Here is a 14647-nt window from a genome sequence, read left to right as displayed (position 1 = left end):
AAGGGAGTTCATATAGGTCAAAATTGCTTATCTGGGATGCTGTGGGACATGGGACCATGGTACTGGCTTTTAATTTGGACATTGGGGGGTCTACCCTGTGCTGGGGGCACTTGGCACTGGGAATGAAGGTGGGGGAAGATCGGGGTAAACCCTGTCGATCCCTCAGAATCCCATTTCACATCATCTATTTATAAAATGTATTTATAAAATGGAGCCTTATATTGGAACCGCTGTTACGGACCCTGGAATTCTATGTCACAGGGGAGCGAGGGTAATGAATAGAGACTATCTGAATAAAGAGATGGTGATGCCAATCTAGGGTTTACGTTATCCGTGTGCTGTTCGCTTTACATCCCTGCTTGGATCAGTCCAGAACCTCAAATAGTAAGAAATGTGGAATAAAGGTTTGATGCTTCTTTGTCATCAACAGGAACTCTGCCCGATAGCATGACCTTACAGAAGGTGATGACCCCACTGATTGACCACGAAACATGTGACCAGATGTACCACGTTCAGTCTCCAGCGAGCCCCAGCTCCGTCATTGTCCAGAAGGATAAGATATGTTCCGGATACAGAGATGGACAGAAGGATACCTGCCAGGTGGGTGTCCTACTTCTTAGACAGACAGAAGGTATGTACACACGTATCGATTTACTTTCCATTCGACTTGCTTTCGATTTTCCCTATTCCACCCCTTTCGATTTGGCCTTTGCTTTCACATTCGATCTGCACTTTTGCATTCACTACCAATATCGATTTACATTCAAAACCTGCCAAAATCGAAGCGTGTGTACACCCCTAGACAGCCAGACAGACAGACAGATAAAGAGATAGATAGATAATGATGATTGATATTGTGTATTTTTAGGGTGATTCTGGTGGACCCCTGGTGTGTAACGTGCAAGGCGTCTGGTACCAGGCTGGCATTGTAAGCTGGGGAGATGGCTGTGCTAAGCCCCACCGCCCCGGGGTGTACACCCTGATAACAGCCTATGAGACATGGATCAGCACGTTCACAGAGGTGTCATTGCTCAATGTGACAGATGTTCCTCAACCAACACAGAGTTGCGGTGGAAACCTCAGCAATAGAGGGAGCACCGGCCTTTCATTCCGTCAGTGGAGTCTGGTTGTAGCTGCTTTGCTTCTGAGCCTTTTATAATGAGAACTCTCATCTCGAACAGAGGATTGGCCTGGGACAGTATTCACCTGGTTATATGTTGCTGATTATTGCAGAACATCCTGTTGTGTGTTGTCACTGGTGGCTCAAGTGTTCCCATAGATTCCCCTGTAATCCTAACTGGCTGATTTCCCTAATCTAGTCACACTATGAAGGTGAGGATGACACAGAGCACCGGGCTCTGAATGACTCCAACAGTCCCCAATTGGATAGTATATAGATAGTCCATGGCCAATACCAGATATGGATAGAGAAAGATGAATCAAACCAACTAATTCTGGAATTAAGATGAATCTCCGAGACTCACCCCATGGAGAATTAATTGTGAATTAGTCCTTATTCCTTATAAAAGTAAATTAAAATCTTCCTTCTTATCGCTTGGCCTATTGGCGCCAGTATGGGGACTGTTTTATTCCAAGCAGTGAGTTCACTTGCCAATGTGCGTTTCTGACCAACAGGTCTTATTGGTTTTGGGGCCTTATAGTTGGGTAGAAATAAGTCTACAATTCAAAACTGATTAAGAATTGGACCATACTAAGAGCTGAAGAACAGGAAGTTACTGTGATGAATGTAATAGGTGTAGTCGGATTAGGATAAACTCTTGATAATAAGCCGTGAGCCGTTACAGCTAACACATCGCTGTTGGAGAGCTGGTCAGTAAGTACAAGGCTATAATAATAAAATGTACTAATGGAAGCGATGAGGCTAAAAACTAAAAAGATACCCCACAATCTACATAATGAATAAAAGCAGTATAAGGATAAAATGTACCAATAGTAGAATTATATGGTCATTCGGGAAAAAGAAGAGAGATACAAAGTTTAAAAAGTAATAATCAAAAACTAGCTGTTTGCCTGGTGGAACAATTTACCCCTTCTCACACCCTTAGGAGACAAAGGGGTAGATTTATTAAGCTTGGTGAAGTGATAAAGTATCCAGTTTTATCACCGGCCAATCAGCTTCTACCTGTCATTTTTCAAAACAAGCCCCAAACTTCACAGTTAGGAGATAATTGGCCGGTGATAAAAAAACAGATACTTTATCACTTCACCGAGCTTAATAAATCTGCCCCAAAATTCCAAATATCCCTGCTTAGTGGGTAGCTGCAAATAACTGTTACAGTTTCCAGAAAACACAGCAAGTCTAACTGTCACAGTTTCCAGATTACCCAGCAAGTCTAACTATCACAGTTTCCAATCACCCAGCAGATCTAACTATTACAGTTCCAAGTCACCCAGTAGGTCTAACTATTACAGTTTCCAGTCACCCAGCAGGTCTAACTATCACAATTTCCAGTCATCCAGCAGATCTAACTATCATAGTTCCCAGACCACCCAGCAGGTCTAACTATCACAGTTTCCAGTCACCCAGCAGGTCTAACTATCACAGTTTCCAGTCACCCGGCAGGTCTAACTATCAGTTTCCAGTCACCCAGCAGGTCTAACTATCACAGTTTCCAGTCACCCAGCAGGTCTAACTATCACAGTTTCTAGACCACACAGCAAGTCTAACTATCACAGTTTCTAGACCACCAAGCAGGTCTGTTACAGTTTCCACGTCACCCAGCAGGTCTGTTACAGTTTCCAGGTCACCCAGCAGGTCTGTTGACCAACTGATAAAATACACACAATCACGCCAAAGGCATGAGAGCAGCACTATAGAAAATTGATGTAATCACAAGTGTTTGATAAAAAATGTTTTACTGATAACCGCATAAAATAAACAATTTATATAAACACAATATCACCATAAGGAAATAAAATGTATTATATAAACACTTTCACATTTCAGGAATTTGATTGGGAATTATGGTATCAGCCCATGTGGAAAAGAGTCATAGGGTAAGTGCACTTTACCATTTCTTCTGTACCAATGCCAATACAATAGGCTCCAATCCCCATGCAATGATAATCCTCAATAATTATATGGAGCTTGTCGGCAACCGCTGGAGGTGGAAAGGCAGAATGTCCACAAACAAGGACCTGCGCCCTCTCACACAGGTGGCCAGATGATGAATGAGCCGCCGGAGGAGTCCAAGGAGCGGGGTCTGCCAATTAATGAAACAGAGGGGATGTAATCGGAGCTAATGGCCAAAGTGTCCACAGAGGGCTGGGAGTCCACAGTGTTAGGTCCTGGATGTGAAAGGAGCAGCTAACGCGTTTCACTGCCAACTGCAGATTTATCAAATGTTCACCGACTGTGACAATTTCACAACGGTGATGTATTGTGATTGTGTGTATTGTGATTGACGTTTCGTCTTATAACTCTGAAACAAAGCAACCAATTACAACAACCATATATTTTTCTTAACCTAAACACCGTCCGCCACCTGGCCGAACATGCTCCGGCCACCAAATCCCCTCAGTAACATGCAAGGGGATGTACGCGAACACATCCCCTCTAGTGCAGCCGAAGGGGAGAGAAATCATTTCAATGGTCCACCGAAAAGAGGGCGTGCACTGATGCCCAGTGTTTTCATGGGGGATGCTCGTTAAACATGAATAAACCCCCCCCCCCCCAACGGTGGTGCAAATTTGCACAAAGCAGGTGTAGCTAGGAAGGCTATGGCACACTTTCTGAAAACTCTGCACGTGGCTGTATGTTGGGTGGTGGTATTTGTGGCCCCTTTCTGTAGATTGGGTGCTTAGCTGCATGTGCGGTGGTGGTATTTGTGGCCCCTTTCTGTAGACTGGGCACGTGGCTGCATATTGGGTGGTGGTATTTGTTGCCCCTTTCTGTAGACTGGGCACGTGGCTGCATATTGGGTGGTGGTATTTGTTGCCCCTTTCTGTAGACTGGGCACGTGGCTGCATATTGGGTGGTGGTATTTGTGGCCCTGTTCTATAGACTGGGTGCTTAGCTGGATGTTGGGTGGTGGTATTCGTGGCCCCTTTCTATAGACCTGGTGTGTTGCTGCATGTTGGGTGGTGAAATCTGTGACTCTTTCTGTAGACTGGGCAAGTGGCTGCATATTGGGTGGTGGTATTTGTGGTCCCGTTCTATAGACTGGGTGCTTAGCTGGATGTTGGGTGGTGGTATTCGTGGCCCCTTTCTATAGACCTGGTGTGTTGCTGCATGTTGGGTGGTGGAATCTGTGACTCTTTCTGTAGACTGGGCAAGTGGCTGCATATTGGGTGGTGGTATGCATGGCCCCTTTCTGTAGACTGGGGGCATGGCTGCATGTTGGGTGGTGGTATCTGTGACTCTTTCTATAGACCTGGTGTGTTGCTGCATGTTGGGTGGTGGTATCTGTGACTCTTTCTATAGACCTGGTGTGTTGCTGCATGTTGGGTGGTGAAATCTGTGACTCTTTCTGTAGACTGGGCAAGTAGCTGCATATAGGGTGGTGGTATGCATGGCCCCTTTTAGTAGACTGAGCACATGGCTGCATGTTTGGTGGTGGCATGCGTGGCCCCTTTTCGTAGACTGGGCGCATGGCTGTATGTTGGGTTGTGGGATGCATTGACATTCTTTTAACGTCATTGTTTTGTCTTCCTCATTCGTGCTTGTTTAATGCTTATTTATGTATCAGAAGTAATATTATCAGCCGATAGTTCTTACCATTACACAAACACATACTGGTTTGTAACAATGGCTCCACCCGCAGTCCATTGTTTTATAAATTTAATTAGATTATGACTAAATCCATATATTTTGTTCCCATTGTGTTGACAACAGTGATATGTAATTACGGAATTTCATATAAAGGATATATAATATCTCTCTGTATTTATCTAGGACACGATGAATAACAGTTTATTTGAGGCACATAAAAATATGACAGAGGTGCATGTGAATTGTACCCTTCCCATCCAAGGAGGACAGGCAGCCATTTTGTGAGTCAGCCTGAGTAACTGTAGGAAGCAAAAAAATGGCCACTGACATCGCAATGTAGAACTGTATATAATGAACTATATAGAGTTTCAGCACAGATGGTGTAGTGGTGAGCATTATTGCTTCACAGCATTAGGGTCATGGGCTCCTGTCCACCAACTGTGTGGAGTTTGTATGGTCTCTCAGTTCTTGTGTGGATTTCCCTCAGGTGCTCCGTGTTCCTCCATAAAATCCTACAATATTAATCAAAGTCTAACAAAAATAACCCTAATCTATTGTGAAAAGGATCACATACACGGGGATTCAAATGAAGTGTTTGGTCTTTATTTTGTAAAGCAGGTTACAGCATACCAGACTAATTGCACAGGCAAGCGTAGTTATAGGCCACATCATACAGCTAATCACAGCATATAACAGACTCGTGCAATTGCTCCAGTGGTCCCTACCATATCCCACACACCGGCCTATTGCTTGGGCAGCTAATCCACCAACAGGAGCATTTACCCTCTGCCTTGGAAACACTTATATCAGGAGATCACAGGTGCTGCTGATTACACACCTGGCTTCTGCTACTGCTCCAACGCCTGGTCTGGATCCTCCACATTACTCTCATGTGGAGCGATGCTGTCTCTGCCATACTATATATGTGTGTAAATGTGTTCGGCATAACTCTCAACTGTCCCACTTTTCGCATGACAGTCCCCTTTTTTGGGGGACTGTCCCATGTCCGCCTGAGGCTGCCAGTGTCTCTCAGTGGGGGTGGGCAGTTGGGAGTCACCCTTGCCTGCCACAGAGCAGTGACATATAACTCTAATAATTAAATACACAATATGACAAATTAGCAATTCATGGAATGTTTAGCTTTTGAGGAAAGTTGGTACTAAGATAGCCTTGTGCTGCTGTAATAGGACAGTAGTGTTGTGTTGTGTACAGTGCCTGGAATAGCACAGTAGTGTCAGGGGCAAACGCAGGATTTTCACACTTAGGTGACCCAGTATATGCCGGGTCAGGTAAAGTATGATAGATAGACCAAATGTATATAAATAATAATAATACTATACACACACACACACACACACACACACACACATATATATACATACATACATAACAGCAGTGTAGACCCCTGGGCATAGCAATGTATTGGGGCCCCTACCTATCCTTCAGCGGTAGGGGTGGGGGGTGCTATGAGCGGAAGCTTTGATGTCCCACGGGTGGTAGGGGGTATTATATCAACCGCTCAGCATGTAGGGCCTGGATCAGTCATTTCCACTGATTACCCCTTTACTGCATGGATGGTGGGAGAAGGGGGCATTGGGCTGAATGAATGGGGCCCTGATACATAACTTCCAGGGTGGTAAAGGATGTTTAATATGCAGAGGAGGGGTGTATAGTGGAGTGGGCTTATTATTCATAATGTTCTGGTGAGAGGACAGCTTGTTTGACTGCAGATATCTCCAGTTCCTGGAAATAAATTTCTTAGCTTTAAATGGAATTAAAAACAAGAGAATCCCAACTACCAAATGTTACTGGGGACTAGGGGATCAGAGTTCAGGGGGCAGAGCAATCTGCCAACGAGAATATAAAACTACATACCAGGTGTGTGGAGCTGGAGCAGGAACCAGCAGCTGGAAGGCTGATATCTCTGGTTCTGGGAACAGAAGAGACAAGCTACTAGTGTCCATCAAAGGGGGAGAGTCACAGATTTTGGAATATACCTCAGAAAAACTGTCAGACAGAACTTGAAATATCTGACTGGGAAGCGCAATTAACAGGCTTGGATGGGGACCACTACTTTGAAGTCAGATATATCTGGTTCCCCAGGTCCGATATTTTAAATTCTTGTACCCATGGAAAGAGAGGACCCTTAGCTTTCAGGTTAGGGCCCTTATATTCCTGGGGGAGGGTCTGTATACTCAGAAACCACCCCTGCGTGCGGTTTTGTGTAGCTGGAATAGGACAGTAGTATGGTGTTGTGCAGCTGGAGAAGGACAGTAGTGTGGTGTTGTGCAGCTGGAGAAGGACAGTAGTGTGGTGTTGTGTAGCTGGAGAAGGACAGTATTGTGGTGTTGTGTAGCTGGAGAAGGACAGTAGTGTGGTGTTGTGCAGCTGGAGAAGGACAGTAGTGTGGTGTTGTGCAGCTGGAGAAGGACAGTAGTGTGGTGTTGTGCAGCTGGAGAAGGACAGTAGTGTGGTGTTGTGCAGCTGGAGAAGGACAGTAGTGTGGTGTTGTTCAGCTGGAGAAGGACAGTTGTGTGGTGTTGTGCAGCTGGAGAAGGACAGTAGTGTGGTGTTGTTCAGCTGGAGAAGGACAGTAGTGTGGTGTTGTGCAGCTGGAAAAGGACAGTAGTGTGGTGTTGTGCAGCTGGAGAAGGACAGTAGTGTGGTGTTGTGCAGCTGGAGAAGGACATTAGTGTGGTGTTGTGTAGCTGGAGAAGGACAGTAGTATGGTGTTGTGCAGCTGGAGAAAGAGGGTAGTGTGGTGTTGTGCAGCTGGAGAAGGAGGGTATTGTGGTGTTGTGTAGCTGGAGAAGGACGATAGTGTGGTGTTGTGTAGCTGGAGAAGGACGGTAGTAGGGTGTTGTGTAGCTGGAGAAGGACAGTAGTGCGGTGCTGTGCAGCTGGAGAAGGACAGTAGTGTGGTGTTGTGCAGCTGGAGAAGGACAGTAGTGCGGTGTTGTTTAGCTGGAGAAGGACAGTAGTCGGTGTTGTGTAGCTGGAGAAGGACAGCAGTGCGGTGTTGTGTAGCTGGAGAAGGACAGTAGTGTGGTGCTGTGTAGCTGGAGAAGGACAGTAGTGCGGTGTTGTGTAGCTGGAGAAGGACAGTAGTGTGGTGTTGTGCAGCCGGAGAAGGACAGTAGTGTGGTGTTGTGCAGCTGGAGAAGGACAGTTGTGTGGTGTTGTGCAGCTGGAGAAGGACAGTAGTGCGGTGTTGTGTAGCTGGAGAAGGACAGTAGTGTGGTGTTGTGCAGATGGAGAAGGACAGTAGTGTGGTGTTGTGTAGCTGGAGAAGGACAGTAGTGTGGTGTTGTGTAGCTGGAGAAGGACAGTAGTGTGGTGTTGTGTAGCTGGAGAAGGACAGTAGTGTGGTTTTGTGTAGCTGGAGAAGGACAGTAGTGTGGTGTTGTGTAGCTGGAGAAGGACAGTAGTGTGGTACTGTGAAGCTGGAGAAGGACAGTAGTGTGGTGTTGTGTAGCTGGAGAAGGACAGTAGTGTGGTGTTGTGTAGCTGGAGAAGGACAGTAGTGTGGTGTTGTGTAGCTGGAGAAGGACAGCAGTGTGGTGATGTGCAGCTGGAGAAGGACAGTAGTGGAATCGGGGGGGCGTTTCAGGTCCGCAGCTTACTGAGCAAACCTGAATGAGGCCCCTGATTCCTTCCCCAGCTCCCATGTGATGATCCCATTCCTGTGTTAGTCACAGACCCATGAAACCTTGTTCCTATATTCCCATTGTTTAATACGTATTGTTCTCTTATCCTGCTATTAAAGTGATTTGCACAATAGGGTAATTAACCTCATCTGTAATTTCATTTAATTAAGTTTACTTGAGAAACATTCGCTGATACTATGATATTCCAAATATTGCTGGACTTAATTACAGAAGTGAGTGTAGAGGAGATGATTTATTACTTATATTAGCGCACAGCCTCTTACAGGGAGAACGAGGAGATGTTACATACAGTAAAGGTAAATGCTGCTAATTGCTGATCACTACATGTGTTATGCACTGGTGCGAGAGTCTGCCTGCCCCTCCCCTATTACAATGTAAGCTTGGAATACATAAAGGAGGCGGCTGGGATGCCGCTGCACCCCCAGTGCCTAAACCTTTAGTCAAGGTAGATGCCACACCACGCTAATTGTGTTATTTTAGCCATGCCCATTATGCCCATGATCTGGTTAGCAGGTTGCCTGGAACAGCAGCTGTAGCCAGTTTCAGTGCCGCTGGTAGGCCCCCGCCCCATTGTGTGATGTCATGTGTTCAGGGGCATGGGTGGTAAAGAGTGTCCGGGAACCCTGCTCCGGTGATGGGTTGCAGTGCACATTATGTGACCCTCATGTCAGTGTAAAGTTGATCTATATGACTGACTGTCCCCTGTTGGTATTGTGGATGTGTTGTTAGATTTCCATGCTATTTTTAGTCGATGGTGGTTATTATTATTATTATTATTATAATTTTATTTATAAGGCGCCACAAGTGTTTCGCAGCGCCGTACAAAGGAACAATACAGGGAGACAAAACTTGGCATAACATTGAATAAATAACAAAAGTAGAGTACAAATAAAGAGCGCCACAGATCGATACACATTACAGCTTGGATATAAGTAGTGAGGACTCAATCAACATACAACTAGAGGCTTGAGGCCAATGATGAAGATGAGTATGAAGATGGTCACTGAGTGTTGGAGTATAGGAGAGCTGTGAGTGACATGTGAAGAGAAATGGGCTTTAACAACAGGAGGGAAGAGGGCCCTGCTCTGAGGAGCATACAATCTAGTAGGAAGGGGAGACAGACAGATTACAAGAGGTGCAAGCAAGTGGGTGGTGGCTAGATAGCAGGATGTAAACAGTCAAGGGGTCGGAGAACCAGCTGGTTTATGCAGTGGAAGGGTACGCTTTGATGAATAGGTGAGTTTTCAGTGCCTGTTTGAAGCTTTGCAAGGTCAGGGAAAAGTCTAATGGAGCGAGGGAGTGCGTTCCACTGAAGGGGTGCAGCACGGGCAAAGTCCTGTACTCTAGCATGGGAAGCAGTGATCAGGGTGGAGGAGAGACGACAGTCATCAGCCGACCATAGAGGGCGGGAGGGTGTATGAATGGAGATGAGGTTAGAGATATATGGAGCAATGGAATTAGAGATGGCCCTGTATGTGAGTGTGAGGTGTTTGAAGAGGATTCTGTAGGGGAATGGGAGCCAGTGCATATTTTGTTGAAGGGGAGTGGCAGAATTAGAGTGGCGGGAGAGGAAGATAAGCCTGGCTGCAGAGTTGAGGACAGATTGAAGAGGAGCCAGTTGGGATTGAGCGAGGCCGGTGAGGAGAGCATTACAGTAGTCAAGCCGTGAGATGACCAGTGAGTGGATGATCAGCTTAGTTGCGCTCTGTGAGAGAAAGGGCCTGATGCGAGCAATGGTTGTGGCTGTAAATGGGAAGACAGGATGGAGCGGCTACAAGCATCAGCATAATGTAGTAAATCAGGCATCTATGGCATCCAGCAACTACAGTCACTTTGCATATGACTCAGACTCAGCTCTACAGTCTTGCTATGAAATGAAAGTTCTTATTTGCATCTGCTTTGACATTGTACAGGCTCCAATATCCCTGGACACTTGTCATCTGCACTCTCTGGCCAGTAAATATAATCTGCTCCCACTGTGTATTGCGACATTGCAGTTTGTTTGTTTTTTATCCCCTGGACTAAAGAGGACCGATCTACCCTGGATTAGGTGAGTATTATTATTATTTTTACAGGTACCCTATAGATTCTACTGGAGAAGAGGACTGTAGTGCTACCTAGGATGTTGGTTAGTATTTGCATGTGCATGTAAATGTGCATGGGTGGTTAATAAAACTTTACTTTCATGGTGTGTGTTCTGTCTTTATTGTAATATTTATTTTACAGGTGGAACTGCAGGTACCAGCGAACCATTTAATGCCTTGAATACAAATACTTGTAGATCTCAAAGTACCAGCATGGGGAGGCTTGCTGGGACCTGTAAAACACATTATGAATTCTTACTTTTACACTTCATGGTAATAATGTCATCATCCACTGCACTGGGCCCTTAGGTGCCCTAAAAGAAGGGGCTTTATTGGCTTCCCAAGGACTTGGCCAGGGCTTACTAATTGTGGGGCTTAATGCCCCAGCTTCAGGGACCACTGTAATCATATCGCCCAACTGTGGCATTACCTTACTGACTAGTGGAGTTCAGTCCAAAATGGGGTCATTGCCTTGGGGAAAGGGGCGTGGCTTTGCAATATGACACGCCAATGAGCGATGCCTCCCTGTTTGCCATGACTGTGGGTTAGAGATGGGTCGTTCGCGAACAAAGCGGATCTTTTGGACGGATGCCATAAAAGAGTGACCCGTCGTTCTTTTACTTTCAGTTTCGTTTTTCATTACAATGCATTTGCCTGAGCTCAGCACTGCCACCTGTGGCAGCTGACATGTACTGACTCCGGAGACTGAGTTCAGCACTGCCACCTGTGGCAGCTGACATGTATTAACTCAGGAGACTGAGTACAGTGCTGTGACTGCAAGTGAAAGAAGGAATAATAAGGCTGCTGCTGCTAGGGATGGCCATCGGTGCAGATGCCATCGATGGTTGCCATAGATGGCGATTCTGCACCCAGCCATCGATCCGTGTTTTACTCTGTCATTTATGTTCTTATTCGTTCAGCTCACTGTTTACAAAAAAAAAAAAAGTAAAAGAAAATGGCAATAAATAATTGTAAAACAAATTATGCTTCGTTATTATCAAATTACACCTTTTTTCAAAGCGAGCCGACGTCCCGTGCAAAAGATCCGGTTCTTTTCACTGATTGATCACTTGATCATTTGATCCCAGCTCTTCTTAGTGACCCGTTTTGCCCATAGTGTGGGTTCATGGCCAGCTCTCTGTTCCACAATGAGCGCCCCCCGCTCTCCCAGCCGCGCATCATTCCTGGGACAGTTACGTATTTATTCAGTCACGTTCCTGGAATGTTCCTTAGCGGAGATCTTGTGTTTTTGGCCTCTCAGTGTATTGGCCACAGGTGGCAGGTCTGTTTGTTTAACATATAATAATGATCAGGAACCTAAGTGCTCAGTAATTGCTCTCTTATGGCTCGGATAATTAGGTATGAAGGACGGAATCCTCTGTATGTCTCCCGTCACTGACTAATGCTGCCCATGACATGTAGAACAATGGAGGGAGTGATAATCCAGCACCGCTACTACTCTGCCTGTGGCCACGTGCCGGGTTATTGTTTGTAAATATCCATCTTTAATGTGTAGAAGATGAAACGGAGAAAACTTCCATCCCTCAGGGCTCCGGAAACTGGTCCACCCGCATTCCCAGGCCCGGGACCTGCTCTCAGACAATGGGAGATGCGAGACTATATGAGCTGCAACCGGGCAGCTGGGAGCATTCAGGAACCTAGTCCCAACCCGCACCCGGGGAGCTGCCAGGACAAAGGACCCAGAGATACGGACCATGATCAGCATCCGCCGTCCCCTGCTCATCCTCCTCCTGACTGGTGAGTGGCTCCTGCCTTCTGCACTTCTGTTATAGGGTCTATGTACGAAGCCGAGGAGAGTGATAGAGGATGGAGATAAAGTGTCAGCCAACCAACCTCTAACTGTCCTTGTTAAACGCAGCCTGTTACAAGACACTGACACAGATGCTGACAAACTGACAGACACTGACACAAAGATGCTTATACATTGACAGATGGACACTAACACAATGTTAATTCACTGACGCTGACACACTGATGCTGACACATTGATAGACAGACACTGACACACAGAATCTGGCATACTGACAGACAGACAGACACTGACACACAGAAGCTGACACATTGACAGACAGACACTGACCACAATGCTAATACACTGATGCTGACACACTGATGCTGACACATTGATAGACAGACACTGACACACAGGAGCTGGCATACTGACAGACAGACACTGACACACAGAAGCTGACATACTGACAGACAGACACTGATACAAAGAAGTTGGCATACTGACATACAGACACTGACACACAGAAGCTGACACACTGACGCTGACAAGCTGATAGCCAATGGGTGTGAGAGCGGGGGTTGAAGACACAGCCAGCAGTTAGGTGGGATGGAGTGGGGGGGGGGTTGACACACAGACAGCAGATGGGAGAGCAGGGAGGGGGGAAACACATGGCAAGCCACAGCCAGTCATATGGTAGGGTAGAGTAAGCCACCTGAGCACTGCTGGTCACCGTGATTGAGACACAGGTGGACAAAAAATAATCAGCGCTTGAGGTTACAGTAAGGTGCGTCTTGTGATGGACAGCTATCTTAGTTCTTACACTGCAATTTACATGTCAGTTTGGACACACCTCACCCAAATCTGGAATATTACATGGCCTGTGACTAGTACATCCCATTGCTCAGCTCAGCAGCCATGTCAATCAAACGATATTTCTCAGCAGCATACCACTGGGCACAGTGAGTGTGCCAGTGTGGGCGCTGTATGGGCCGTTTGCACTGCACTCACTGCACCTATTATACATACACCAGTGGCAGGTACCAGGTTTAGCTCTGAGTGACAGGACATGGGATTCCATGACAAGGGCTGCAGGCTCACATGTAGGGATCACTTGCTCATTGATCATTATGGTGAGTGAGTTTATGTAGTGTGTGTAGCGATGGTACAATAATCCCTTGCACTCTACTCACAAGGCGGCTCCTCAAATGATAAAAGTGTGGCTTAAGTGTGATAATCCGTGACAACAACATCAAATAGCAGCATTTATATTTAAAGGGATAACATACTGCTGCCACCTGCTGGCAATGGAAGCGTACAGCATCAGGCAGCCGAGGTGAGAGCTGCAGAGCGATGCTGCACAGGTGATCCCACAGGTGCTGCACAGGAGCAGACATGCAGGAGCTGCCAGCCTCTGTATATCCCTGCATCACCTCAGGGGACACCGGGGAGCGTCACACTGTCTGCCTGGGAGATTAGGGACTCAGGCACAGGTTACAGTACAGGGCGGACCTGTATCCCTCTGTTATAATGTATTACACAGGTGGCTGCTGTAATGTTCTACAATGCCGGCAGCATAAGGTATGACAGGGAAATATACCAGGGGATATATACATAGATGTGTTACTTCTCCAGTTTCCCATTACCTCGAATACGTTCAAGTAATATTTAATAAAAGTTGCCCTGAGCATAGCCTTATGCATACAGAATTTTTGGATACAGTTCAGTAAATCATCAATGTGGAATCCTTTTAGCGTGTTGACATTGGAATCAATACAGCAATGTGGTTATCCCAACGCGTTTCGTCATAATGATGACTTCATCAGGGGCAGAAATACAGCGGTTTGATTGGATGACCACACAATGGGTTGTTGGGGATGTGGTTCCTCACTAAAGGTATAATGGTCCAATGTATATATAAATATATAGCCCACGGGTAGTTCAATGTTGGTGTGAAAGATATCCACCAGGGCTGATTCCTCAAATAAACTTCAGTTACCTCAGGTAGGTGAGTGGGCACTTTGTGACCTTAATTGCCGTCAGCCACCAAATATTGATTCAGTGGGGAATATGTGCACAGCTCAGTGCACATATGTTATATGGAGAACAACTTCCACGTAGAGATCCACGTTCTCTCATGTAAAGCTGTGTAACATGTATGGTGCGCCATGTGCCATTTCTTGTGTAACATGTATGGTGTGCCATGTGCCATGTCTTGTGTAACATATATGGTGTGCCATGTGCCGTGCCTTGTGTAACAAGTATGGTGCGCCATGTGCCTTGCCCTGTGTAACATGTATGGCACGCCATGTGCCATGTCTTGTGTAACAAGTATGGTGCGCCATGTGCCTTGCCCTGTGTAACATCTATGGTGCACCATGTGCCTTGCCCTATGTAACATCTATAGTGCGCC

The 14647-nt window shown here is 46.2% G+C and overlaps 1 protein-coding gene across 1 annotated transcript in view; it reads left to right on the top strand.

Moving 5' to 3' along the window:
• Positions 1-14647, top strand: part of LOC146021064 (serine protease 53-like) — a 57962-nt gene that overhangs the window by 19130 nt on the left and 24185 nt on the right. The window contains exons 4-5 of the mRNA XM_083154865.1: positions 431-600; positions 869-1154. Coding sequence (XP_083010991.1) covers positions 431-600; positions 869-1154 — 456 coding nt within the window. The remainder of the gene's footprint in view (positions 1-430; positions 601-868; positions 1155-14647) is intronic.

This window comes from Crinia signifera, chromosome 7 (genome assembly GCF_055691185.1).
Source record: "Crinia signifera chromosome 7, ASM5569118v1, whole genome shotgun sequence".
Lineage (NCBI taxonomy): Eukaryota > Metazoa > Chordata > Amphibia > Anura > Myobatrachidae > Crinia > Crinia signifera.
Note: the sequence above shows the minus strand (reverse complement) of the source record. Positions and strands in the feature narration are given on the sequence as shown.